General features: G+C 39.6%; 1 protein-coding gene and 1 pseudogene across 6 annotated transcripts in view; one reads left to right on the top strand and one right to left on the bottom strand.

Moving 5' to 3' along the window:
• The window catches only part of CUL4B (cullin 4B), a 53,982-nt gene extending 28,509 nt beyond the window's left edge, over positions 1-25,473 (bottom strand). For 2 of the 6 annotated variants that reach the window (XM_036304082.1, XM_036304083.1), the window contains exons 1-3: positions 25,325-25,471; positions 23,905-24,447; positions 21,681-21,796 (exon numbers count right to left, since the gene is read on the bottom strand). In XM_036304082.1, the coding sequence (XP_036159975.1) occupies positions 21,681-21,796; positions 23,905-24,447; positions 25,325-25,352 (687 nt within the window). In that variant the 5' untranslated portion in view covers positions 25,353-25,471. Of the gene's footprint in view, positions 1-21,680; positions 21,797-23,904; positions 24,913-25,324 lie in introns of those variants that run through there. The other 4 variants (XM_036304087.1, XM_036304086.1, XM_036304085.1 and 1 more) reach the window with 4 other exon arrangements.
• LOC118653358 lies at positions 17,434-17,753 on the top strand (annotated as a pseudogene).
• Positions 25,474-27,984: the final 2,511 nt, after the last annotated feature.

Below are 27,984 nucleotides of genomic sequence, written 5' to 3'. Positions count from 1 at the left end.
TCTACTGATATATGTTTGTTAATACTTTTTGGGCTTTGAACTAGGTGAATATAGTAAATACTAAAAAAAAACACTAATATACATCTAACTCGCAATGTGTCCTGCACATGGAAGAGGCTTTTATGGTGTAAGGAGAAAACTGGCCAGAAAACATACAATTACAATACACTGTGCTAGATGCTGTGACAGGGATAAGCATAGAGGTGAGACCCCTAATCCAGTCTTTGGGGCAGAGGCAAGTCAGGAAAGATTTTTTCAGCAGAGGTAAAGTCCAAAAAGACCCAGAGGGAAATGGATAGAGAGCTAGTGGGAACAGTGAGAAATAGGTAAGTAAGCTGGGCTTTAAATGCATACAGCCTCACCTGTGTTTAGTTGAAGGGTGGTTTAAGATGTTGCAGGAAAGAACAGTAGGAATGGATACAGCTCTCAGAAGATGGTAGTGTAGGTAAACGCCTGTACTTGCCACCTCTCTCACAACCACATCAAAATTACAACTAAAATGCAGAACAACCATCATCCAGAACTGCTGGAAAGCTGGCTAAATGAAAGTCCTACAACTGGGAGCAGGGACGATGGTGGCCGACAGGACAGCAGTGAGCAAGATAGTGTGAGTGAGTGCAAGAGTGAAAGGTGAGTGCGTGGATGTGCAGGGAGTGTGTGTATTTGTGAGTGAGGGACAGTTATATTCCATAGGACGGTTGGGGACTGGCAGACCAGGCTCCCCTGGCCAGGCAGCCTCTACCACCACTGCAATCTCTCCTGGAGTGGCCGGCTCTGCCACAGAGACCGTGCCATCTTGAAGAGGAGAGCGGCTGTGATAGGAAGCCTAGCTTTACCTTTACTCTGGGAGACCTCAGATACCACCTGGGACCCTGCAGCCACAACGCCCAAGGACCAGCTGCCTCAGCTGCGAACCCATGAACACTGAGACTCCAGGCTACCTGGCCACAGGCGCCTAAAAAGTTTGTCCAGGGGGAGACAAGGTGGCAGCTGAATAGACGGATGGGTCCTGTGCCTTCTAACAGAGGAGACAGAAGAAACAGCTGAATCGAGTAAGAACCACCCGAAATTGGGGAATTAAACACAGCTGGTGAGGTAATCCATGGATGGAAAGGTCAGAGATCACCTGGAGAGAGGTGAGATTGGGGATCTGGGCTAGAGGGAGAAATGTGTGCAGCCGGGAATAGAGTCTCAGAGGGAGAATGCACTGCACCAAATCCCTGTCTCTTGGGGTCAGTGTAGCCCTCAAATGTAGCCTTCTCTTGAGGTCAGTGTAGCCCTTTGAATGTAGCAGTCCACAGGGCTGCTGGCAGTGGGGGACTCCAGATCAAAGCCCACAGCCATGGGATACTGCACCCAGAAAGGCAGCCTAAAGTTCTATACCAGTTGCACAGTGCCTGGGGAAGAAAGGCGCAAGGCGGCATGGTTGCTGTCTTTTAAACTTTTTACTTGCTAAACCCAGTGCATAGGATCTTTTGATTAAAAACACTCACCGAGACTGCAGGGGAAGGTGGTTTTTGTGGAAACTGGGGAGCAGAATAGAGAGAGGAGCAGGAAGCCAGCTCTGGGACAGTCCATCCCTCAATACTGAACATTTTTCTCCTGAAGACAAGGTTCCTCCTAGCAGCGCAGCCGCACCCAGTCTTGAGCGCAGCAGGGAAAGGAAGATTCTAAATATCCCCAGGGAGCCCTGGGGGACTGGATTGAGGGGCCATTTGGTCCCAGAAACTAATACAGAAAAACCGCCACCTAGGGGCCATGTCAGAAATAGGCACTTGTGTAAAACAACTAAAAGCAGGCAGAAAAACAAAGTGGGCAGACTGATTCTGTCTGCTTGAAACCAAAGTCATGTCAGAGGAGCGGTGGATCACTGGAAACTTCAACACTGTGCTATCTGACAAGAAACTGAGATGTGGCAGGCAGAACAGCAGAGAGGGGTCTTAAAGCAGCCCCCATGGGACACTGAAGCTCCGATGAAGCTAATGAACTTCACTACTTCACTTTTTTATTATCTTTTACTTAAGAAACTAAAAATTTTTCACTTTATTTTATTTTTATTATTTTTTTACCATTTTTTAAATTTTTTTTTGGAGTAGTGTTCTACATTCTATTTTTATTTTTTTATCATTATTTTACTCTATCTCAATTTTTCCTTTATGCTAACACTTTCTTCCTCACTTTTCCCATTTTCACCCTGTTTCTCTTCTCCTGCTTTAGCTTTTCTCTATCGTTCCTTTTTACCGTTAAAAATTGATCTACTTTATGGGCTTTATTGACGTATTACTATTAAAGTAGTCTCTGTTGGCCTATTTATACATCTAACTTCCTCTCCCCTGCTTCAAGGCCATACACACTTCTCTTTTCTCTTTCTTCACTAGCCAATTTTTTTTCTTTCTTTCTTATTGTGTGTTTGTATTTTTTGTTTTTTATTTTATTGCTTTTGTTTGATCTCTCCTCGCATGTTCTCTTCTTCTACTAATAGCTTAGTTTCAATCACCAACTCAGGCCTATCTGCTCTCTAGTTTCCTTTTCTAGAAATAGGTGAATACATAGATTAAGGAGAAAAAAATTTGTATATATATATTTTTTCATATATATATATCATACACATATACACTAGAGGCCTGGTGCACAAAATTCATGCACATGGGGGGGGTCCCTTAACCCAGCTGGAATTCTCTCACAATCTGGGACATCCCTCTCACAATCCAGAACTGCTAGCTCCTAACCGCTTGTCTGCCTGCCTGCTTGATCACCTCTAACAACTGGGCCTACCTGCCTGATCGCCCCTAACCACTCTGTCTGCCTGCCTGGTTGCCCCTAACTGCTCACCTGCCTGCCTGATCACCCCTAATGGCCTCTGCCTCGGCCCCTGCCACCACGGCTTCATCTGCAAGGATATCTGGAATGACATCTGGAAGGTTGTTTGGCTGTCCAGCCTAATTAGCATATTATGCTTTTATTATTATAGATTTTTAATATATTTTTAAATGAATTTTTTCAATTATTATTTTATACTTCTTTTCTATACCCTAATTCTCCTTCCCCTGGTGATCACCTTTACTTGGGGTTATTGGTATCATGAATACATTTGTGTTTTATGCCCTCTATGTTGTGTCTTATCGAGTTGTATTTTGTGCCTCTAAGTCAAGGCAGTAGGAACACAGGCGAAAAGAATAAAAATGGCAACAAACAAGTATCTATCAGTAATTACCTTAAATGTAAATGGAATAAATGACCCAATCAAAAGACATAGGGTAGCTGAATGGATAAGAAAACATGACCCATATATCAGCTGTCTACAGGAGACCCAACTCAGAACAAAGGACTCACACAGACTGATAGTGAAGGGATGGAAAAATTTTTTTGAGGGGAATGGAAATGAAAAAAAAAAAAGCTGGGATAGCAATATTTATATCTGACAAATTAGACCTCAAAGTGAAGGCCATAACAAGAGATAAGGAAGGCCACTTTATAATACTAAAGGGAGCAACTCAACAAGAAGATATAACTCTGGTAAACATATATGTACCCAATACAGGAGCACCCAAATACATAAAAAAAACTTCTGGAAGATATCAAGGGAGAGATTTCCAGCAATACAGTCATAGTAGGGGACTTTAATACCCCACTAACACCACAGGATAAATTCTCTAAACAAAAAATCATCAAAGAAACATCAATCCTAAATGACTCACTAGATCAGTTGGATTAATTGATACCTTCAGAACATTTCACCCCAAAGCCACAGAATATACATTCTTCTCAAGTGCACATGAGTCATTTTCAAAGATAGACCACATATTGGGACACAGGCAAAGTCTCTTCAAATTCAAGAAGATAGAAATCATATCAAGCATCTTCTCAGATCACAATGGCATAAAATTAGAAATCAACTACAAAACAATGAAAAAAATCAAACACATGGAGGCTAAACAGCATGCTGTTAAACAATGACTCGGTCACCAAAAAGGTCAAAGAAAAATAAAAAGCATCCTGATAACAAATGACAATGAAAAGACAACAATCCAAAATCTATGGGACACAATGAAAGCAATCTTGACAGGGAAGTTCAGAGCTCTACAGGCCTACCTCAAAAAACAAGAAAAAATGGTAATAAATTAGCTAACCCTACAACTAAAGTCCCAATTAGTACCATATTGGGACTTTGCCTGTGTCCCAATATGTGGTCTATCTTTGAAAATGACTCATGTGCACTTGAGAAGAATGTATATTCTGTGGCTTTGGGGTGAAATGTTCTGAAGGTATCAATTAATCCAACTGATCTAGTGAGTCATTTAGGATTGATGTTTCTTTGATGATTTTTTGTTTAGAGAATTAGCTAATTTATTAGCTAAACAGGTCGAAGGAGAGCAACAAGAAAAGCCCAGCATAAGCAGAAGGCAGGAAATAATAAAGATCAGAGTAGAGGAGAAACCAAGATGGCAGCATAGGTAAACACCTGAAATTGCTGCCTCACACAACCACTTCAAAACTACAACTAAAAGACAAAACGGGTATTACCCAGAACCACAGGAAGGCTGGCTGAGTGGAAATTCTACAACTAGAAGGAAAGAGAAAAGCACACTGAGACTTAGAGGAGCTGTGGAAGTAAAGTGCAGAGGTACGGAGGCACGAATAGAAAGGGCTGGCAACTGAGGACGCGGCTGTCTTTTTCAATCTGGAGGGAGACACAAGCTCCCAACTGCTCTGAACTCCAGGTCGGGCGAGTATCTGGGGACCCAGACTCATATGGGGAGAAACTGGACTGTCTGGCATCGGTCGGAACTAGAGGGAAGCTTTTTCTCAGAGGTGCTTGCAGCAATTACCCCAGGACACTGAGACGCAGGGCCTCTTAGGGTAGGACTGAGGATCTGCCACAGCTGTTTGCTCTGCCCTGTTGATTCCCTGAGACGCCGCCCAACCCAAGCTGTGCTCAGAGGCTTCTGCATATGAATGACCTGGCCCTTTGCAATCTAAAATTACCTAACAAACTGTGCTGGGTCAGAGAGACCCAGAACATCCAAAAGAAGGCCCAAGGCCCCACAGCAGCTTGCATTGCTTCACAGCTGGGCCTCATCTGGGCACCTCCAAACCCCAAACAAGGAAGAGGAATCTTCAGATCTCTCCATAGCTCCTGCTGGGTAGCCTCAGGCAGAGGCAAAATTAGCACCTTCTTAAAGATCCAAGAGCCGGTGTACCCAGTGGTCAGCGTGGGACCTTCCAGATTACAACTCCTCAGATCCATAAGGGACACACTCAGGGGGCAGACTCAGAGAGCACCAAAGCCCCACTGAAGCACGTCTTGTCCCATAAGAATGTCTCCGGCACAGAAGTTCTCCCACCATAGACACAGCTGATTCTTACAGACAATTGGCCTGGCGGCCAATTCCTCCCAGTGATACCAACAACAATCAAGGCTTCACTACAACAAGACTGTGCACACAGCCCACAAAGGGGTGGACCAAGAGTGTCCACCTCAGGTAATTGGGGAGGCTGAGCCACTGGGCCCTATAGGACACCTAGCACAGAAAGCCACTCTATCAACACAGGGAAGCAGCCAAAATGCACAAAGAAACATGTCACAAAAGACAGAAATGGAGGAAAGCAAACTACTGGATATAGAGTTCAAAACCACACTTATAAGGTTTTTCAAGAATTTTCTAGAAACCGCCAATAAACTTAGTGAGACCCTCAAGAAATCTAATGAGACCTTTGAGGTTGTGATAAAGGACCAACTAGAAATTAAGGATACACTGACTGAAATAAAGAATATTATACAGAGATCCAACAGCAGACTAGAGGATCGCAAGAATCAAGTCAAAGATTTGAAATACGAAGAAGCAAAAAACACCCAACCGGAAAAGCAGAAGAAAAAAGAATCCAAAAATATGAAGATAGTGTAAGGAGCCTCTGGGACAACTTCAAGTGTACCAACATCCAAATTATGAGGGTGCCAGAAGAAGAGAGAGAGCAAGATATTGAAAACCTATTTGAAGAAATAATGACAGAAAACTTCCCCTACCTGGTGAAAGAAATAGACTTACAAGTCCAGGAAGTGCAGAGAACCCCAAACAAAAGGAATCCAAAGAGGACCACACCAAGACACATCATAATTAAAATGCCAAGAGCAAAAGACAAAGAGAAAACCTTAAAAGCAGCAAGAGAAAAAAAGTCAGTTACCTACAAGGGAGTACCCAAACGATTGTCAGCTGATTTCTCAACAGAAACTATGCAGGCCAGAAGGGAGTGGCAAGAAATATTCAAAGTGATGAATAGCAAGAACCTACACCCAAGATTACTTGACCAAGCAAAACTATCATTCAGAATTGAAGGTCAGATAAAGAGCTTCGCAGATAAGAAAAAGCTAAAGGAGTGCATCACCAGCAAACCAGTATTATATGAAATGCTAAAAGGTATTCTTTAAGAAGAGGAAGAAGATGACAAAGGTAAAGATAAAAATTATGAACAACAAATACATATCTATCAACAAGTGAATCTAAAAATCAAGTGAATAGCCCTGACCGATTTGGCTCAGTGGATAGAGCGTCGGCCTGTGGACTGAGGGGTCCCAGGTTAGATTCTGGTCAAGGGCATGTACCTTGGTTTCGGGCACATCCCCAGTGGAGATTGTGCAGGAGGCAGCTGATCGATGTTTCTCTCTCATTGATGTTTCTGACTCTTTATCCCTCTCCCTTCCTCTCTGTAAAAAATAAATAAAAAAAATTAAGTGAATAAAAAATCTGATGAACAGAATAAACTGGTGAATATAACAGAATCGAGCATAGAAAGGGAGTGGACTGACAATTCTCGGGCGGGAAAGGGGTGTGGGGGTGCGGGAAGAGATTGGACAAAAATCATACAGCTATGGATGAGGACAGTGGGGGGGAGGGGTTAGAGCAGAGGGTTGGTTGGGAACCGGGTGGAGGGGAGCTATGGGGGGGAAAAAAGAGGAACAACTGTAATAATCTGAACAATAAAGATTTAATAAAATAAAATTTAAAAAAAGATCAGAGTGGGAAAAAATGACACAGAGACCAAATACACAATATAAAAGATCAACAAAACCAAGAACGGGTTCTTTGAAAGGATAAAGAAGATTGATGAACCTCTAGCCAGGCTAATCAAAAAGCAAAGAGAGAGGACCCAAATAAACAAAGTCAGAAATGAAAGAGGTGAAGTAAAAACTGATCCCACAGAAATACAAAGGATTATGAAAAAAATACTTTGAGCAACTGTTTTCCAACAAACTGGACAACCTAGACGAAATGGACATATTCTTAGAAAAATACAAGCTCACAAACCTCAATCAGGAAGAATCAAAAAACCAGAATAAGCCGATAACTACCGAAGAAATTGAAGCAGCGATCAAAAATTTTCCAGCAAACAAAAGCCCTGGTCTGGATGGCTTTACAGGGGAGTTCTACCAAACTTTCAAAGAAGAATTAAAACCAATCCTTCTCAGACTTCCAAAAAATTCAAGAGGAATTCACACTTCCAAGCTCTTTCTATGAAGCCAGCATTATCCTCATCCCAAAACCAGATAAAGACACCACAAAAAAAGAGAACTACAGGCCAATATCCCTGATGAACACAGATGCTAAAATACTCAACAAAATTCTAGCAAATCAGATCCAGCATTACATTAGAAAGATCATACAACATGACCAAGTGGGATTTATTCCGGGGATGCAAGGATGGTACAATATGTGCAAATCAATAAATGTGATATATCACATAAAAAATTGAGAGACAAAAATCACATAATCATATCAATTGATGCAGAAAAAGTACTTGACAAAATCCAACACCCTTTCTTGATAAACACTCTCAGCAAAGTGGAAATAGAGGGATCATACCTCAACATAATAAAAGCCTTATATGACAAACCTACAGCCAACATCATACTCAAAGGGCAAAAACTAAATCCATTTCCCCAAAGAACAGGAACAAGACAGGGATGCCCACTTTCACCACTCCTGTTCGATATAGTACTGGAAGTGCTAGCCATAGCAATCAGACAAGAAGAAGAAATAAAAGGCATCCAAATTAGAAACGAAGATGTACAACTGTCCTTATTCACAGATGACATGATACTGTACACAGAAAACCTAAAGACTCCATCAAAAAACTACTAGACTTAATAAGTGAATTTGGTAAAGTAGCAGGATACAAAATTAACACCCAGAAATCTATTCTCTTTTTATACACCAATAATGAACTCACAGAAACTAAAAAAAAAAAAAAAAAAATCCCATTTACCATTGCACCAAAAAAAATCAAGATACCTAGGAATAAACTTAACTAAGGACGTAAAAGACCTATACTCGGAACTACAGGACATTGAAAAAAGAGATAGAGGAAGATGTAAACAAATGGAAGAACATACTGTGTTCATGGATTGGGAGAATCAACATCATTATAATGTCCATACTACCCAAAGCAATCTACAGATTCAATGCAATCCCCATTAAAATAACAGCATGTTTCAAAGATCTAGAACACTCTCCAAAAAATTCATCTGGAATAATAAAAAAAAAGGGCCCCGAATAGCTGCAGCAATCCTGAGAAAGAAGAACAAAGTTGAAGGGATCAAAATACCAGATATCAAGCCATATTACCAATCCACAGTTCTCAAAACTGCCTGATACTGGCAGAAGATCAGACATATAGACCAATGGAACAGAAGAGAGAAACCAGAAATCAACCCAAGCCATTATGCTCAATTAATATTTGACAAAGGAGGCAAGAGCATACAATGGAGTTAAGACAGTATCTTCAAAGAATGGTGCTGAGAAATTTGGTCAGATACATGCAAAAAAATGAAACTAGATCACCAACTTACACCATACATAAAAGCCAACTCAAAATGGCTAAAGGACTTAAATGTAAGACAGGAAACCATAAAAATCTTAGAAGACTTCATAGGCAGCAAAACAGCAAACATGTCGTAGCAATATCTTTACTAATACAGCTCCTAGGGCAATGGATACTAAGGAGAAAATAAACAAATGGGACTACATCAAAATAAAAAGCTTCTGCACAGCAAAAGAAACCATCAACAAAACAACAAGAAAGCCCACTGCATGGGAGAACATATTTGCCAATGTTATCACTGATAAGGGTTTAATCTCCAACATTTATAGGGAACTCACACAACTTAACAAAAGGAAGATAAACAATCCAATCAAAAAATGGGCAAAGCACCTAAATAGACAATTTTTAAAAGAGGACATTCAGAAAGCCAAGAGACATCTGAAAACATGCTCAAAGCCACTAATCATCTGAGAGATGCAAATCAAAACAACAATGAGGTACCATCTCACACCTGTCAGAATGGCTATCATCAACAAATCAAAAAACGACAAGTGCTGGAGAGGATGCGGAGAAAAAGGAACACTCGTGCACTGCTGGTGGGAATGCAGACTGGCGCAGCCTCTATGGAAGACAATATGGAGTTTCCTCAAAAAGTTAAAAATGGAACTCCCATTTGACCCATTGATCCCACTGCTAGGAATATATCCCAAGAAACCAGAAACACCAATCAGAAAGGATATATGCATCCTTTTGTTCATAGCAGCACAATTTACCGTAGCTAAGATCTGGAAACAGCCTAAGTGCCCATCAGCAAATGGATGGATTAGACAACTGTGGTACATCTACACAATGGAATACTACGCTGCTGTAAAAAAGAAGGAATTCTTACCATTTGCAACAGCATGGATGGAACTGGAGAGCATTATGCTAAGTGAAATAAGCCAGTCAATGAAGGAAAAATACCACATGATCTCACTCATTTATGGATAATAAAGACCATTATAAACTGATGAACAAAAATAGATACAGAGGCAGAGCAACATTAAACAGACTGTCAAATAATAATAAAAAAAGAAAGAAAAGCAGGAATGGCAGGAACATCTAAGGTGAATTTTGAAGGTCAGGTTGGAAGAGAACACTGCTTCTCTAATTTAGCTTTAACTGCTTAACTAACATATAGACTACATCTAGTAATTTCCCTTCCTCAACAACTTTTCATCGAGCTCTTCAAGTACTATTACAGAGAACTTCCACAATAGGCATAAAAAATAAAGAACTGAACAGTGCAATGTAGTGCATGGCCTACTATCATTTATGCAAAAAAGAGAAAATGAATAAAAACAACACAGTTGTTTTTACATACATAAAAAATCTCTGGAAAGATACCCTCTGTCTAGTAATGTTTGTGGAGAGGGAAACTAGCTGGACATTGGGAGATGGGGTGGAAGTGAAACTTTTCACTACATAATCTATAATACTTTGGGGGCTTTGAACCAGGCAAATATATTAAGTATGGAAAATACTTAAATACTTGCCTTATTTAATAAAACCCTTTCTATCTCCCTGCCCCACACCACACTTTTTATTTTAGCATGACATTCAAGGCTTACGTACTGTTTTAGCTCATGTCTGTTTATAATCTTCTACACACTCTGTAATCTAAATACTGCTTTCCTCACTTTTTAGCAAGGTTTGTTAGGGACAGTTATGTGTGCTAGAACAGTAGCTTCCAAAATTTTTTGAGAAGCCCCAGTAAGAAATACATTTTATGTCATGATCCACTGTACCTAAAATAAATGTATGTGCCCTGGCCTGTGTGGTCAGAGCACAGGCCTGGGTTGCAGGCTCAATTCCCAGTAGGGGGAGTGCAGGAGGCAGCCAATCAATGTTTCTCTCTCCTCCTCCCTTCTTCTCTCTCAAAAAATCAATACTAATTATTTTAAATAAATAAATAAGTAAATAAACGTATATAAAACAAAATCTTCATGAAACTACACTGAATCATTATTATGCGTTATATTCTCTGATACTTTCTATTTTATTTCTTAAAAAATCTGCTAGTCACAAACTACTAATGTCATGAACATACTAGAATATAAGCACCTTAAGGGCAAGAACTAAGAGGTCACTATATGCCCATGACTTCTGCCCAGCTTTGCACACAGGAAGCAGTCAATGACTCAACAAGGATTGAGTCTTTACTAAGTACTCTCTATCCTATTAGGTGCTGGGATAGAAGCATGCATAAGTTAAATCACTACTTAGGAGTTTGAGATAAGTTCTATTTTATACCAGATACTTGAAATGCACTTTTAGATATGTACTATTATTTTACATTTTACTGAACACTTTGGAAATCCCTGGAAGTTTGATCTAGAATAATTATTACAAAAATAATCTCATTTCACAGGCAACTATTTGTATTAAACAGATTTTAGGTAGAGTTATACAATTCCTTTAAGTAAAACTATCTTTTCACTGAAGCTCACAATCATTACTGGTAAAAATGCTGCCTTAAATCCTTTTTTAAGGTAATTTGGTATAAAATAAAAACATTCTTCCTCCAGCCCTAACCAGTTTGGCTCATGGATAGAGTGTCGGCCTGCGGACTGAATGGTCCCAGGTTCGATTCCAGTCACGGGCATGTACCTTGGTTGCAGGCACAACCCCAGTAGGAGGTACGCAGGAGGCAGCTGATTGATGTTTCCCTCTCATCGATGTTTCTAACTCTCTATCCCTCTCCCTTCCTCTCTGTAAAAATCAATAAAATGTATTTTTAAAAAAACATTCTTCCTCCAAATCCTAGTCCCCCCCCAAATCCACACGTCATATCAAAAATGTGTTTTCCTAAAAGAAGAAAAAATCACTCCAAAAAAAAATATATATATAAGGAAGTGAAATGCAAAACTATAAAAGGTAAAATTTGATGCTTTGAGGAACATAGAATTTAAGAAACAGCAAAAGCAAAGATTACATTTGGAACAGGGAAGGAGTAGAAATGAGGGTGAGAAGATTAGAATAAAAAAAGATTACTAAAATAAGGATAAACAATACAAAGATACAAAAAATAAAGAATTAACCATAGTGCCCTGGCTGGGTGGCTCTGTTGATTGGAGCATCATCTCCTATACTAAAAGGTTGTGGGTCCAATTCCCAGTCAGGGCACACACCTAGGTTGCAGGTTCAATCCCTGGTGGGGCATATGGGAGGCAACCTATAGATGTTTCTTTCTCTTTCTCTCCCTTTCCCCCCTCCCTCCCTCCCTTTCCCTCTCTAAAGTCAATAAACATATCCTTGGGTGAAGATTAAATAAAAAAGAATTAAACATAGTAAGGGAGGAAATCTAGAAATTTTTCTGATTTAACCATGCCAGAAATAAGAAAGATAGTAAATACCCACCAGGATGCTGAACTCTGGTCATTGGGCTAATGGGTTGCATGTTGTTTTTCAACCCATATGTTTAATAAAGCAAAATACATCAAAAAACTTTTCAACAACTGATACAGAAATAAAACCTACATTAACTCTCTTTTTACATCTAATAAAAATGACTAACAATCACTCTAGCCAGTTTGGCTCAGTGGATAGAGCATCAGCCTGCAGACTGAAGGGTTCTAGGCTCTATTCTGGTCAAGGGCACCTACCTCAGGTGTAGGCTTGATCCCCAGCCCCAGGTTGGGCATGTATGCAACCAACCTATGTGTCTCTCTCACATCGATATTTCTCTCTCTCTCTCTCTCTCTCTCTCTCTCTCTCTCTCTCTCTCTCTCTCTCTCTCTCTCTCTCTCTCTCTCTCTCCCCCCCAGTCCCTTATACTCTCTCTAAAAATCAATGGGAAAATATCCTCAGATGAGGAATTTGCAGAAAAGAAGACAATGAAACCTAAATTATTATTTTTTTTACATATAGCAAGGAGGAGTTAATTAAGACTACGATTATCAAGGCCTAAGAATTTACAGTTGCACATTTTTTAAAGTAGCAGGGATGGTATCTTTTAAATATATTTTTTATTGATTTCAGAGAGGAAGGGAGAGGGAGAGAGATAGAAACATCAATGATGAGAGAGAATCATTGACTGGCTGCCTCCTGCATGCCCCCTATTTGGGATCAAGTCCACAACCTGGGCATGTGCCCTTTCCAGAATCGAACCCAGGACCCTTCTGTCCACAGGCTGACAATCTATCCACTGAGCCAAACCAGCTAGAGCAGCAGGGATAGTATTAATAATTCAGTAAAAGGAGGAGCAATACATTCATCTATTAGTGGATACATAGGTTGTTTCCATATCTTGGCTATTGTAAATAATGCTGCAATGAACATAGGGATGCACATATATCTTTCTAAGTTGGTGTTTTATTTCCTTTAGATAAATACCAAGAAGTGAAATCACTAAGTCGTATGGCAGCTCTATTTTTTTTTTTTTTTTTGGTTAATCTTCACCAGAGGATATGTTTTCCAACTGATTTTTAGAGAGTGGAAGGGAAAGAGAGACAGACAGAAACATCGATGTGAGAGAAACAGATTGATTGGTTGCCTTCCACACGTGGCCCAACCAGGACCAGAGATCAAACTTGCAACCCAGGTACGTGCCCTTGACCAGAATTGAACCTGCAACCTTTCCGTGTGAGGGCCAACATTCTAATCACTGAGCCACACTAGCCAGGGCTGGCAGTTCTATTTTTAAGGAACCTTCATACTTTTTTTCCATAGTGGATACACCAATTTATGTTCTCCCCAACAGTGCAGGAGTACCCTTTGCTCCACATCATCACTAACACTTATTTGTTGTCTTTTTGATAATAGCCATTCTGACAAGTATGAGGTGATATCTCATTGTGGTTTTGATTTGCATTTCCCTAATGCAGTGATTTTCAACCTTTTTCATCTCATGGCACACATAAACTAGTTACTAAAATTCTGTAGCACACCAAAATATATATGTACATTATAAAATATTGAAAATTGCTGCCCTACCCTAGCCGGTTTGGCTCAGTGGATAGAGCGTTGGCCTGAGGACTAAAGGGTCCCAGGTTCGATTCCGGCCAAGGGCACATGCCCCGGCTGCTGGTTCAATCCCCCTAGTAGGGGGTGTGCAGGAGGCAGCCAATCAATGATTCTCTCTCATCACTGATGTTTCTCTCTCTCTCCCTTCCTCTCTGAAATCAATAAAAAATATATATATATTAAAAAAATGGAAGCTTGTTCAAAAAATTTGCTGCCCTAATGATTAGAGATGTTAAGCATCTTTTCATGTGTCTGTTGGTCATCTGTATGTCTCCTTTGGAAACAACCTAGGTGTTCGTCAATAGATGAGTGGATAAAGAAGATGTGGTACACACACACACAGGAAAATTACTCAACCATAAAAAAGAATGAAAACTTGCCATCTGTGACAAAATGAATGGACCTAGAGGATATGATGCTAAGTGAAATAAGTCAGAGAAAGACAAATACTGTATGATTTCACTTATATGTAGAATCTAAAAACAAACAAAAAAAATTAACAAAACAAAAACAGATTCCTACAGAAAACTGATAGTTGACAGAGGTAAGGGGGCTTATAAGATGGGTGAAAAAAGTGAAGAGGGCTAAGAAATGCAAACTTCCAGTTATAAAATAAATAGGTCATGGGGATGTAATGTACAGCTTAGGGAATATAGTTAATAATATTGTAATAACTCTGTATGGTGATAGATGGTAACTAGACTTACTGTGGTGATCATTTTATAAGGTATACAAATGTCCAATCTCTATGTTGTACTCCTAAAACTAACATATCAACTATACTTTAATAAAAGAGGAGCACTACAGAACATGATAGACTAAGTTTAAAAACACCAACAGTGACAAGCTAAAAATACATAAAATACAATATAGAACATATCCATCTCTGCTAAGAATCTAACTGCTCTCCTATAACCATTTGGCTGGTTAATTAAACCACCAGATTTTACAATGGATAATAACCTATATGCTGAAATGGAAAAACTATTTGCTTCCAGTCTTGTGGTCATTTACTCAATAAATTAATCATTAATAGAAAGGCTCATTATTTAAGAGTTATTTCACAAAAAGCTAACCAAACAAGAGTTCCCATTATTAATATAGACAAAGTTATTTTCATCAGAATTAAAGTATGGACTAGGCTTGCCTCTAAAGATAATAGCTAGGCATTTATATTAAGAATAAATGTTGCCCTAGCTGGTTTGGCTCACTGGATAGAGCATCAGCCTGTGGACCAAAGGGTCCTGGGTTCGATTTCGGCCAAGGGTACGGTACCTTGATTGCAGGCTCCTCCCTGGCACGGGCCCTGGTCGGGGCTCCTGCAGGAGGCAACCAATCGATGTGTTTCTCTCACATCAATGCTTCTCTCTGTTTTTCCCTCTCTTCCACTCTCCCTAAAAATCAATGGGAAAATCTCTTCGGGTGATGATTAACCAAATAAACAAATAAATAAATAAATAAACAAACAAACGTTACACTTGCATATATAAAAAAATGAAAAAATATAGATGTAACCAGCTCCGAGAATGGTAGATAATTTAAAAACACTACGCAGCTATTCATACAAAGGCTGAAAATATGAGGAAAATAACCCCATTATCTAAAATATTACTTAGTAAAAAAAAAAAATCACATACCAATGCCAAAATTCCAATTATTAAGCTACCACATGTAAAAACAAGATACATTCTTGAGAAAGTGCAGAGGGACACTGTTCCTAGACATCTCCTCTCTCTTTTTCTATTATTTTCCAATTTGGCTAATGGTATCTACTGATACATATTTAGAATGTAATCTATCCATTCAGACAGCTGTTCTGGCTCAGTGTGGATTTAGAATTTGAAAACATGTGGCTTTAGAGTTGTATAATAAAATGTAATATAAGACAGGTATCTTTTTTAAAGACTCAAATATATTATTATCATCATCACCATCCATGACACCAGAATATATAGCAGGCACCGTAGTAAGTACTTTTTTCACAGTATTTTATTTATAATTAAACAACTTTGCTATATAGGTTGTGTTAGTTTTCCCCATTTTTTAAATGAGGAAACCAAGGCTTAGAGAAGTAACTTGCCTAAAGTTATCATGAATGGTTGCTCTCTAATCTAAAGCAGGCTGATCAACTAAAAAGAAGTGCATTTAACCATACTCCTATCTGTAGTCAATTAAAAACCAACTAACAAAAAAAAAAAATCCAAACCAAAACAACATTAACCATTGCCTCACTCTTACGGGGTTCCAGGTTGTCAAGGAAAGATTATTATTATACTCAGGTAATAATGTCATTTAAAAATAACTTTTAAAAAGATAACAAAAATAAATAAATAAATAAATAAATAAATAAATAAATAAATAAATAAATATAACTTTTATCCCTAGCCAGTTTTGCTCAGTGGATAGAGCACTGCCCTGAGGACCAAAGGGTCCTGGGTTCGACTCCAGTCAAGGGCAAGTACCTGGGTTCCAGACTAGATCCCAGACCCCAGTCTGTGCGCATGTGGGAGGCAAACAATTAGTGTGAGAGAAACACATCAATATTTCTCTGTCTTGCCCTCTCTCTTCTACTCTCTCTCTGAAAATCAATGGAAAAATATCCTCGGGTGAGGATTACAAAAATAAAATAAAATAAAAATAAAAATTACTTTTAGACTGGGCCGGCGTTGTTCAGTGGTTGAGCATCAACCTATGAACCAGAAGGTCGAGGTTCAATTAAGGGTCAGGACACATGCCTGGGTTGTGGGGCTCGATACCCAGTGTGGGGTTTGCAGGAGGCAGCCAATCAATGATTCTCTCTCATCATTCATGTTTCTCTCTCTCTCCCTCTCTGAAATAAATAAGTATATATATATATTAAATATATGTATATATTTAATATATATATTAAAATCACTTCTAGCCGAAACCGGTTTGGCTCAGTGGATAGAGCGTCGGCCTGCGGACTGAAAGGTCCCGGGTTCGATTCCGGTCAAGGGCATGTACCTGGGTTGCGGGCACATCCCCAGTGGGGGGGTGTGCAGGAGGCAGCTGATCGATGTTTCTCTCTCATCGATGTTTCTAACTCTCTATCTCTCTCTCCCTTCCTCTCTGTAAAAAATCAATAAAATATATATTTTAAAAAAATAAAATAAAATAAAATCACTTCTAAAAGACTACCTCTGCATACTGCAAATGCACTCAGAAAAGCATGTTCTTTTCCAGAAATTAAAAAAATTAGGAGCAGTACATGCAATCCACATTAGGGACTTTCATGCTTAAGCTTTAAAGCAAAATGATTTTACAAACAGAAAAAAGTTCTGCATAGATATCTGTCATATAAATGGTGACATCAGCAATAGAGAGAGGGTCGGATGGATAATGAAAGGTTTGGAGAACTTTTGTTTGGTACACTATATACTTCTATATTGTTTCAATTTTAAATTACATTTCAACCAGTCAAAATCAAACAAACACCTGAAATACAGATGGTATGAAATAATTTTACTTCCTTTATCCTTTTTTGAACTTGAACATCTCAAAATAATCTTTCTGAGAATCCAAAGAAGCATTTATAAAATTACGATAAAAAACAACAAAAGATCTTTCCCTGCCAATAGAGCTCTTGCAAACATGGTGAACGTTCCTAAAACCCGCCAAACTTTCTGTAAGAAGTGTGGCAAGCACCAACCCCACCAAGTAACAGTACGATAAGGGCAAGGATTCTCTGTATGCGCAGGGGAAAGCGGCGTTATGACAGGGAGCAGAGTGGCTATGGTGGGCAAACTAAGCCGATTTTCCGAAAAAAGACTAAAACTATAAAGAAGATTGTGCTGAGGCTTGAATTCGTTGAACCTAACTGCAGATCTAAGAGAATGCTAGCTATTAAGAGATGCAAGCATTTTGAACTGGGAGGAGATAAGAAGAGAAAGGGTCAAGTGGTCCAGTTCTAAGCTTCATATTTTGTTTTATTATACGACAATAAAATCTTGATATGTTCAAAACAACAACAAAAGAGCCCTAGCAAGTTTGGCTCAGTGGATAGAGTGTCGGCTTGCAGAATAAAGGGCGCTGGGTTCGATACCAGTCAAGGGTACATGCCTGGGTTGCGGGCTTGATCCCCAGTAGGGGGCGTACAGGAGGCAGCTGATCAATGATTTTCTCTCATCATTGATGTTTCTCTCTCTCTTCCTCTCTGAAATCAATTAAAAATTTTTTTTTTAAAAAAGAGCTAGACACAACTGTTTTTGAATTTAGTATAGCAGCTATAGTAAATTACTATGAAAAAAGCAAATAGTGAAAAGTTATAATACTGCCCTAGCCAGTTTGGCTCAGTAGTTAAGAGCTTTGGCCTGCAGACTGAAGGGTCCCAGGGTGTGATACCCAGTCGGGGTCATGCAGGAAGCAGCTGATCAATGATTCTCTCCCCTCATTGATGTTTCTCTCTCTCTCCCCTTCTCCCTTCCTCTCTGAAATCAATAAAAATATATTTAATTAAAAATTATGATACTGATTTTAGGTAGAACAATGCAATTGAACAATAGCAGGTAATAATTCTGAAGTACAAGAAACAAAAAACATAAAAATATAAGCTATGTGCTCTTAAAACACAAATGGATTTAACAGAATCAGTGTATCAGAAAAAATATTTTTGAACCCAAAAGCTCTAGAAAAATATTCAAGGTAAAGTAACAAGGTAAATTAACAACCAAAATCAATGTCATAAATATGAACTAAAGAAAGTACATCATGCCGAAGCCGGTTTGGCTCAGTGGATGGAGCGTCGGCCTGCGGACTGAGAGGTCCCAGGTTCGATTCCGGTCAAGGGCATGTACCTGGGTTGCGGGCACATCCCCAGTGGGAGATGTGCAGGAGGCAGCTGATCGATGTTTCTCTCTCATCGATGTTTCTAACTCTCTATCTCTCTCCCTTTCTCTCTGTAAAAAATCAATAAAATATATTAAAAAAAAAAAAAAGAAAGTACATCATAAGTGCCCATCAGTAGATGAATGGATTAAAAAACTGTGGTACATCTACACAATGGAATACTTCGCTGTGGTAAAAAAAAGAAGGAATTCTTGCCATTTGCAACAGAAAGCAGTGAAATAAGCCAGTCAGAGAAAGATAAATACCACATGATCTCACTCATTTGTGGAATATAGAGAACATAGACTGATGAACAGGGACAGAGCCAAAGACAGAGAAATAGCGATCAGACTATCAATTCCCAGAGGGAAAGTAGGGGAGGGTGGAGGTAAGGGGAAGAGATCAACTAAAGGACTTGTATGCATGCATATAAGCCAAACCAATGGACATGGACAACGGGGATGAGAGCATGAGTGGAGGTGAGGGAGGTTGGGGGTCAATGGGGCGATGAGAACACATTTGGAATACCTTAACCAATAAAGAAATTAAAGATAAAAAAGTACATCATAGAAATTAAAGATGCTGTACACAGTGTATCCAAATAAACACCCTATATATGCACAAATGAAAAAAAATCACCTTTGATAACAGAGTCTTTTCTCCTAAAGTAAAAATATTTGCTTTAAACACTGCACTATTTAAAGGGCTATGGTGTATTAGTGAGGCAGCATGGTAGAGAAAGTGCACTGAAGTAGAAATAGAAACATGGGCATCTTCGTTTGAGTCCCCTGCTGTATCAATATATGACTCTGGGCACATTATTTAACTTCCCTGAGACTCAGTTTCCTCATTAGTAGAATAAGGATAATAATTACTACCCTATCTACTTCACAAAGGGTTTCTTTAATGCTTAAATGAAATAAGAGATGAACCTTTATAGGCTGCCATGTGCACTCTACGAAGATATTAGACCACATGATCTCTTAAGGCCTAACTCTTAATTCTGTCATTTTACTTTTATTGTTGTACAAATGAGGAGCCATGTAAGGAATCTACCAACCTAGCCAAATGAGGTGGGTTTATCCTGAAGCAATAGCTGAGATACTACTACTACTACCTGACACATAGCATTATAATACTTAAGGTATCAACACTGTAATGCTTATGGTATTACACAGCATTATTACCATGTGTTGGGCATTGTTCTTATTGTTTTGCATGCATTGACTCATTTAATTTTCACAGCAACAGAAAATGGTGATCTCACCACTGACAAATCACAAGTGAAAAGGCCACACTGGCTTATGAAATAAGTTTGACTTATATTTCTATATATCATAGTGCTTCAAGGTATTTTTCACATTTTATTTGATTCTTATAAGCAACCCATGAGGTAAATAGGACAGGTATTTTCCCCCCTATGTTACAGAGGAGGAAACCAAAGCCGGGTTCCTTGCCCAAGATCAAAAGGGTAATTGCATTAAAACTAGATCCTAATCTAGGATTTTTCAATCACCATACTACCTCTGCAACTAAAATGTACAGATGAGCCCTGGCTGGTGTGGCTCAATGGTTAAGTGTCTTCTCATGTACCAAGAGGTACCAGGTTTGATATCCCCTCAGGGCACATGCCCAGGTTGCAGACTTGAATCCCAGCAGGGGCATGCAGGAGGCAGCCAATCCATGTTTTTCTCTCTCCCTCCCTCTCTCTCTAAAATCAGTAAAAACATATTTAAATAAATAGATAAAATGAACATATATGAAACTATGAATTATGATCAACCCAACATAATTTCTTACAAGCTACTTATTAATGTAAAAACTCTAACTACTGGACTCTGAAATATTTGAATACAAAATTGTTGCTATAATGCGAAATAACTTCTTGAATTGGTTGTGTCAAAAATATAGTATGGCAGCCCAGCTGGCATAGCTCAGTGGTTGAGAGTGGTTGAAGCAGGAGGTCATGGTTTGATTCCCAGTCAGGGCAGCAGCCCGGGTTGCAAGCTCAATCCCCAGTGTGGGGTGTGCAGGAGGCAGCTGATCAATGATTCTCATCATTGATGTTTCTTTCTCCCTTCCTCTCTGAAATCAATAAAAATGTATTTTAAAAAAATACAGTAAGGCATCCCTGGCCAATGTGGCTCAATTGGTTGGAACATCATCCGGTACACCAAAAAGGTGGCAGGTTTGATTCCTGATCAGGGCACATACCCAGGTTGCAGGTTCTATCCCTGGTCAGGGCGCATTCGGGAGGCAACTGATCTATGTTTCTCTCTCCCTTTCCATAAGATCAATTTTAAAAATTCAGTAGGGCAAAATAAGTTGGTAGCAAGAAGTCTAAATTATTAATTGTTAAGAGTATATTTAAATTAAACACTTCAAGTACAGACCCATTGCTAAGCATGAAAACAAACCTGGACCTCACGCCAAGTTGCTAGGGTACAACCTGCAGCTCATTTTTTTGGGTAAGGTGTGTCCCAGAAGGTAAGAAGAACATAAAAAAAAAGAAATGTCAAAAGGCTAACAGGAAGGAGGTAGACAAAAGTATATGGAGAATATCTGCATTTTTTGAGGCCTTTCCCATAGGTGAGTAACACAACTTAGCAAGTGCAACAGAAGGACATGTCACCAGAAATCATCTTTGGGATTCAGGTATAGGTAAAACTCTATTATATGAAAGTACTCCTAATTGTAAATCCTAATCAGAAGGAGATAAGCCCAATTTATACCAATATGACTGTACCCATAGCTTATTAAAGTGTGCATAAATTAATAAGAAATTGTAATTTGAGGGGAGCCAAAAGGCTACATAAGGACCCATATTAGGGAGAACACTTCGTAAAGTATATGATTGTCTAACCACTATGCTATACACATGAAACTAATAAAGAATAATATTAAATGTAAACTAAAATTGAAAAAATTTCTAAATGTAAAACCATAAAGTAAAAGTCATATACATACACCTCAGATTACACTGATCAAAGCTGGTTATCCACATTAATACATACCTGATAGAGTTCTTCTAAATTGTACTTAATCGAAGTACTATTCTGGATAGCTTCTACTGCTTCTTTCAGTTTCTGCCATGTTTCATCTGTGTAGTTTTCTGGTAATTTAGGCTTATCTAGATAATATATAAAAAGTTGGTATCAGAATAATATGTAGGATAGAGTAACACAACTTATCAGAGCAACAGAAGGATCCATAAAATACAATAATATTACTACTTTTTAAGGGTAAATTGTGATCTTTATAATTATTACACCTGAATATTAAAGTAACCGCTGTATTTAGGCTTAGTATAAAGAATAAAGTTTGAAATAGGAGAATACTATTTAAGTCATTTTGAGTCACCTTTTAAAACTGAAGGTGAGGTTTCTTTCTACTATTGACTGTATTGTTTCAAAAAATAAAAATTCAAGAATGACAAATAAAAAAAGCAATCCTGATCTTATTCCATCATGTGTAAAACCTCAGTCAGTCAACATGAATTTTATACCTGAGTTTTAAAATACTGAGAACCTATTATGTACAAGGTACTTTATAAACATCTTAATTTTTCTAATAATGCCTTGAGCAAGGTATCTTTTTCCCTATTTTGCAACTGAGAAAACTGAGGCTGGAAGATTTATTTAGTAAGGTTTGCCCAAGGTCACTATAGTCAGTCAGTGGCAAAATTGGGATTCTAATCCAAGTCTGTTTGGCCCCCACATTTATGCAGGGTCTACATAAATGGAGACAACCATTTTTAATTCAGGTTTGAATTTAAACTACATTTATAAGCACAGTGAGATTTTTTAAAAATCAAAACACCCCAATGACTTCAGAACCTATGTAGTATTTTCAGAAAGGAAAGGAACATATTAATCCAGGCTTTAAATTTCCTTTATTAGCAACGAGTATTTTTTTAATTAAAACATCTAAATGCCTTAATAACGTGTTTTCTATTTAAGAGGGAGAGAAAAAATCCAAACAAAATCTCTGAAACCAGTATACAAATGCATTAGGATCATAGCTCATCCCTTACAAACCCCTTGGCTATTAAATCGATGTATTTTAAGTGAAACAGTGAACACATTAGTCAATTGTAATTTATATCTACTTCAGAAAAGTCTACTATTAAATTAAGAAGATTACAACACTCTTGAGAGCCTGGGAATGGAAGAGGAGTGACAGAAAAGAAAAGGTTAAAAATAAACACTATAATCCCCTACTTGAGACAAAATAGAGCATATTCCTGATTTCCAAATTAATGTTGAAAACATAAGCATGGGAAATCTATTTTCCCAATATTGATATTTAGTCACAAGGCACTAATCTGGTAATTACTTTAGTTCATTCATTTACTTCTCCATTTAACAGTTTAGCATCTATTACTTGCCAGTTAAGAGTGTTGAAAAAGTCAGAAAAATAGAAACACAGCCAACAGATGCAAACTAATTCAGCTCAATTGACATTTTTTAAATCGCTAATTTTATACTTGTATCAATGTATTCATAATACTCTCAATCACATATATCAAACAGAAAAATGAACAAATGTTCTGAAAAGCTGCAGGTCAGTACTTTAAAACCATTTTAATGATAAAATATAAATATAGTAATTTTTCCTATCTTTAGACTAGTGGTAAAGAGAGTTACTACTTCTGTGTATATACAGCATTTTTCACTTCCAAACCCTACCTTTGTAAGGAAATGCAGAGATCATAAATATTTTTCTCCAAATATTGCTTCCACAGTGAGTTTCAAGAATACAGTATTCAACATTATGAATCTAACTATAAATCTTTGAGCATGAAATGATCATCATTGCTACCTGCATTTCTAGAAACTGGAGAATGTGGCCTACTGGAGCACAAAAATTAAAAATCCTAGCAGTGCCAAGACTATGTACCTGAAATAAAGAAAGCTCTTTAGAATATAAATCTCTCACCTGTAAAATCCGGATCACTCATACCGAATGTCAATATTATAAGGAATAACAGATTAGCTACAATAAGCTGAGATAGATCTCAAAATCCTGCACAGAAACACCCAGTGTATGCTTCAGCACCAGGATACCAACCACCCCCGGAAAATGAACCCTCCACCCAAAAAAGGACCTCCCTCCACCTCATTGATTATGCATAAAACATTAGGCCACCTCTATTCAGTTTAATATATTAACATAAATAGGCACGTGACCGCTCAAGTGTCAAATTCTTAGGTGATTATGGATTTTAGCCTTGGTTACCTTTAAAGTTCTTGATCACTAACTTCTTAGCAGAGCCAGGCTTGCTGTTAGCAAAGCTAGAGACGGTGGTAGAAGATTTAGCCAGGCCGTTAGCGTGATGCCCTGAAGCCACAGAAGAGATTAATATACTCTTATTTTTAACTTGCTGCTGCTGAGATGTTGCAGCAGTTGGTGAAGATGAGGAGGAGGAGGAGGAAGATTCCTCAGCCATCTTCGCATCAAATCCTACAAACTCCAGGGTGTCTTCAAACCGCAGCTTCTTCTGTATCGGTACGTGGCTGGAAGCAGCTAAGGAAACCCCCACGCAGAAAGACGAGGTTGAAGGGGATGCCGAATCCCTAGGTGGTAAAGGAGGAGTAGAAGAGGAGGGAGAGGTGGAATCAAAGTCGTCTCTCTCGTTACTACTGTTACTGCCGCTGCTGCTGCTGCTATTTAACTTTCTCTTCTTGGCAGAGGTGGGCGGAGTGGTGCTGGTATTACCATCAGTGGCAGATCTGACCTCCTGAGCAGCAGCAGCAGCTGAGGGATTGGGGGAAGAAAAACCTGTTGGAAACATGAAAATAGCGCGGTCAACAGGCAGAGGAGCATCAAAAACCTACGTTTATGTGCCTGCGTGCGTGTCGGAGAGAAGGTGGCAATGCTAGAGGGGGAAGGGAAGAAAGAAGAGAGGAGAAACACAGAGGACAAGAAGGAAAGTGAAGGGGGGGTTACACCGGGGGGATGGGAGGGTTTGGGAAGGCGGATAGGCTGACACCAGGAGCGAACAGAACAAGGGGGGAGAGCGAATGAGAAGGCAGACAGGTAAACGGCCAAACCGTCCGCCTTTCCTGCTTTTCGGTCTCTCTCTCTCCCCCCCCTTGCTGCAGGAGCGACTCAGTGAGTCTGTGAGTCGGCAGCTCCTCCCCCCTTCTCTCCCTCTAGGAGGGAGGGGAGCTGCCCTGGTTGGGGGGAGGGGGAGCGAGCCGGGGCTTGTTATTGTCGAGAGCACGAGAGGCTAAAGATGGCGCTACTTCCGGTCACGCGGCAGCGAGAGCGGGGCGGTGTCAGAACCGGAGAGTCGGAGCGGGGTGGAGAGAAGCACTGCGGTCTCCAGGGGGGCGGAGGAGCTGGCAGGCGGCGGGAAAGCAGCGACCGAGGTGCTCTAGACGCTGGGACTCTAGGGCTCTCGCTCGCTCTCTCCCCTCGCTCGCTCCCCTCACTCTCCCGCCCCGCCGCACTCTCCCGCCCCGCTTCACTCTCCCGCTCCCCCTTCTCACTCTCCCGGGCCCCCTTTTCACGCTCCTGCCCCCCTCTCACTCTCTTGCTCCCTCTTATTCCCTCTCACCCCAAGCCAGGCAGCGCTCTCCTCACCCTGCTCCCGGACAACTCCCAACGGCTCCTTAACGGTCCCGCGGGAAGCTCCGTGCCGCAGCGCTCTTACCGGAAGTGACTGAAGAGATACTTTTCATAGCTCCAGATTCTGAAGCCCCCAGGTCCGCAGGACTTGGGGGGTGTGGGGGAGGGGAAAAGGGGTGAGAGCTTTGGACCCGGCGGAGGGGGCGGGCCTTGGGACACCTTCGGAGCTACTGATTGGAGCGTTGTGAGCGCAAGGCCGGCGCGGGGCGGGGGGGTGGGGGAGTAAGGTGGTGGGAGACGGGATCCGGATGGATCCCGAAAGGGAGGGAAGGTGGTGACTGTGAGGGGCGGGGTGAGCTGGATGGGAAAATAGGGGAGGAGGGAAAGAGGGATGGAGAAAGGGAGGAAGTAAAGAGTCAGGGAAGGGAGAATGGAAACTTTGAAAGAGATAAAGGAGTAAGGAGGAGTTGCAAGGCACGGGAAGGAGTAAGCCTAAGTGGATAAAAACATGTCACTGTGTTTGCTGCTAGGGAGGAATGTCAGGACAGGAATGAGAAAACAGTTTAGATAGCAAGAAAAGGAGTTTTTGATTTGGTTGAGCTGTGAATTGTTTCGCTTATGTCAAGGACACTAATGACTCAATACTGAATAGGGCCTGAGTTTTTATATCTTTCTCAGATATGTCGCTGCGAACCTTTTTCCCTTCCTACCAAGAACATTTTATAAGCCAAAGTTAAAGGTGCATTCTAAAGCTGAAAAACAGGAAGGTAACTAACATCACCCCCCACACACACATACATACACACCACAATTCCCAGGACCAACTCGACCCCATCAGTCATTAACCCGAGAGTTTAAAGACTAAACAAAGTCACTTAATTTTACTAAATCTCAGCTCATATACATTGTCCAAAAGAAGAAATTTTAGAATATTTGTTAAAAAATATTAAAACAATGTTTTCTATCATTGTATTCTATGACCCAAAGTTTTGATTACTCATAAGAACAAACCTCTTAATTTTGTTAAATTATAAACCTTGTAAATTTCCCTGCTGGGAGTTTTTATTTAACCTGAGAACATTAGGGGGCAGAGAACACAATGTCAAATAAAGCTAAATTTGCCAACCTGTTGATTATTCTAACTGGAGAAACATTCAACAAGCATGTATTGAAAGACTTTATATGCCAGAAGCTATGTCAGGCCCTGCCAGTGAGGTAAGAGAATTTCAAAACTAATTTCCATATACAACTCTAACAGGTGTACAAAGTGCTGTGGAAATAGGTGAAACAAGAAATTTGGGGGAATTTTGTAATGGAGTTTCACAGAATTGACATTCATGCTGGGTCTCAAAGTGGGAGTTTCCAAAAAGACAAGAGGAGAAAGAAGGTAAAAGGCATTTTAGGCGGTGGAAAACAGGCAAAGGAGGGAGTTGTGAGAAGGCGTTGCCTATTTATAGAAATATGGAAAGTGTAGTGGGGCTGGAAAGTAAGATGTGTCTGGTTGGAAGTAAGGAAGGTGAGGCTCAGGAGTGCCTGGCACAAAAAGTCAAAAATTTTGGAGTCTACCCTGTAGGCTGGAATGGACAGCATGAAAACCAGCAAGCAAGCTGGGCTTTTAAAAGCAGGGAAGTGACGGATTGTGGGTGGAATAAAAGCAGTTTGTTCCCTGGCTAGTGTGGTTCAGTAGTTAGAAAGTCAGCCCTCAGTCTTGGGTTTGATTCCTAGTCAAGGGCATGTACCTGGGTTGCAGGTTAGATCCCTGGTCTGGTGTGTGCAGGAGGCAACCAATTGAAAAGTCTGACATAGAGTTTCTCTCTCCTTCGCTCCTTCCCTTCCATTGTCTAAAAATCAATGGAAAAAGAAATGTTCTTGGGTGAGGATTAACGAAAAAAAAAATTCTTTTTTAAAAAGCAGTTTGTATCCTATAACTTGTGATAGACCTATCAGAACCCTAAGAATAAATAAATTTTCTAACTTTGTTTGCATAGGCTCACTTTATTCTTTTTGATTGTTTTTGTTTTCACTTTGCTTTTGTCTTGAAAATTCCTTAGTTAAAATGCAAATCCTACTAGAAAAGGTACCATAATGGGCCATTATCAGCTTTGTGTTGTTTGATGAGCCAGCTGAGAGCAAGGCTCTATGGAATTTAGGCTCCTAAGCCACACAAAAATAGGAAGATAGAGGCCTGAAAGAGGGAAGATAGACTCCTGTCTGTTTTTAATGTACCATATGGTTCTTAGTGCCTAATATGTGACTGTAAACTCTTAAGACCAAGGAAGGTATCCGAAAATATTAAATACTTCTTTATTGTGTCTCACATTTCACAGGATGCTGAACATGTGTATATGCAGAGTAAATACTTATTGAATGGAATATTTCACTGAATGAGAATAAAATAATGTCATGGAGGACTAACTGGTTAATTTTCGGGATTATGAACAAGGTTGTTCTAATTCATGCAGTTATATTCCTAAAATGCGTGTATGGATGGATCAGCTGATAATGCCCTAAAAGTATCTCTACTGGGACGATTTGCATTTTAACCAAGAACTTTGCAAAACAAAAAAGTGGGTCCTGGTCTAATTCATGAATTATATTCCTTAGAATGATGTATGGAAGTGCTAGCTATTTTTAAAATGACAAATATTAGTGCAACTGAAAGGCAATGGACATAAAGATAAAAGAAAACTGGTTTGCCACACAAAGATAAACTTTTATAAGTAACATAAAGGATAGGCTGAGGCC

This window comes from Myotis myotis, unplaced genomic scaffold (genome assembly GCF_014108235.1).
Source record: "Myotis myotis isolate mMyoMyo1 unplaced genomic scaffold, mMyoMyo1.p scaffold_m19_p_4, whole genome shotgun sequence".
Lineage (NCBI taxonomy): Eukaryota > Metazoa > Chordata > Mammalia > Chiroptera > Vespertilionidae > Myotis > Myotis myotis.
Note: the sequence above shows the minus strand (reverse complement) of the source record. Positions and strands in the feature narration are given on the sequence as shown.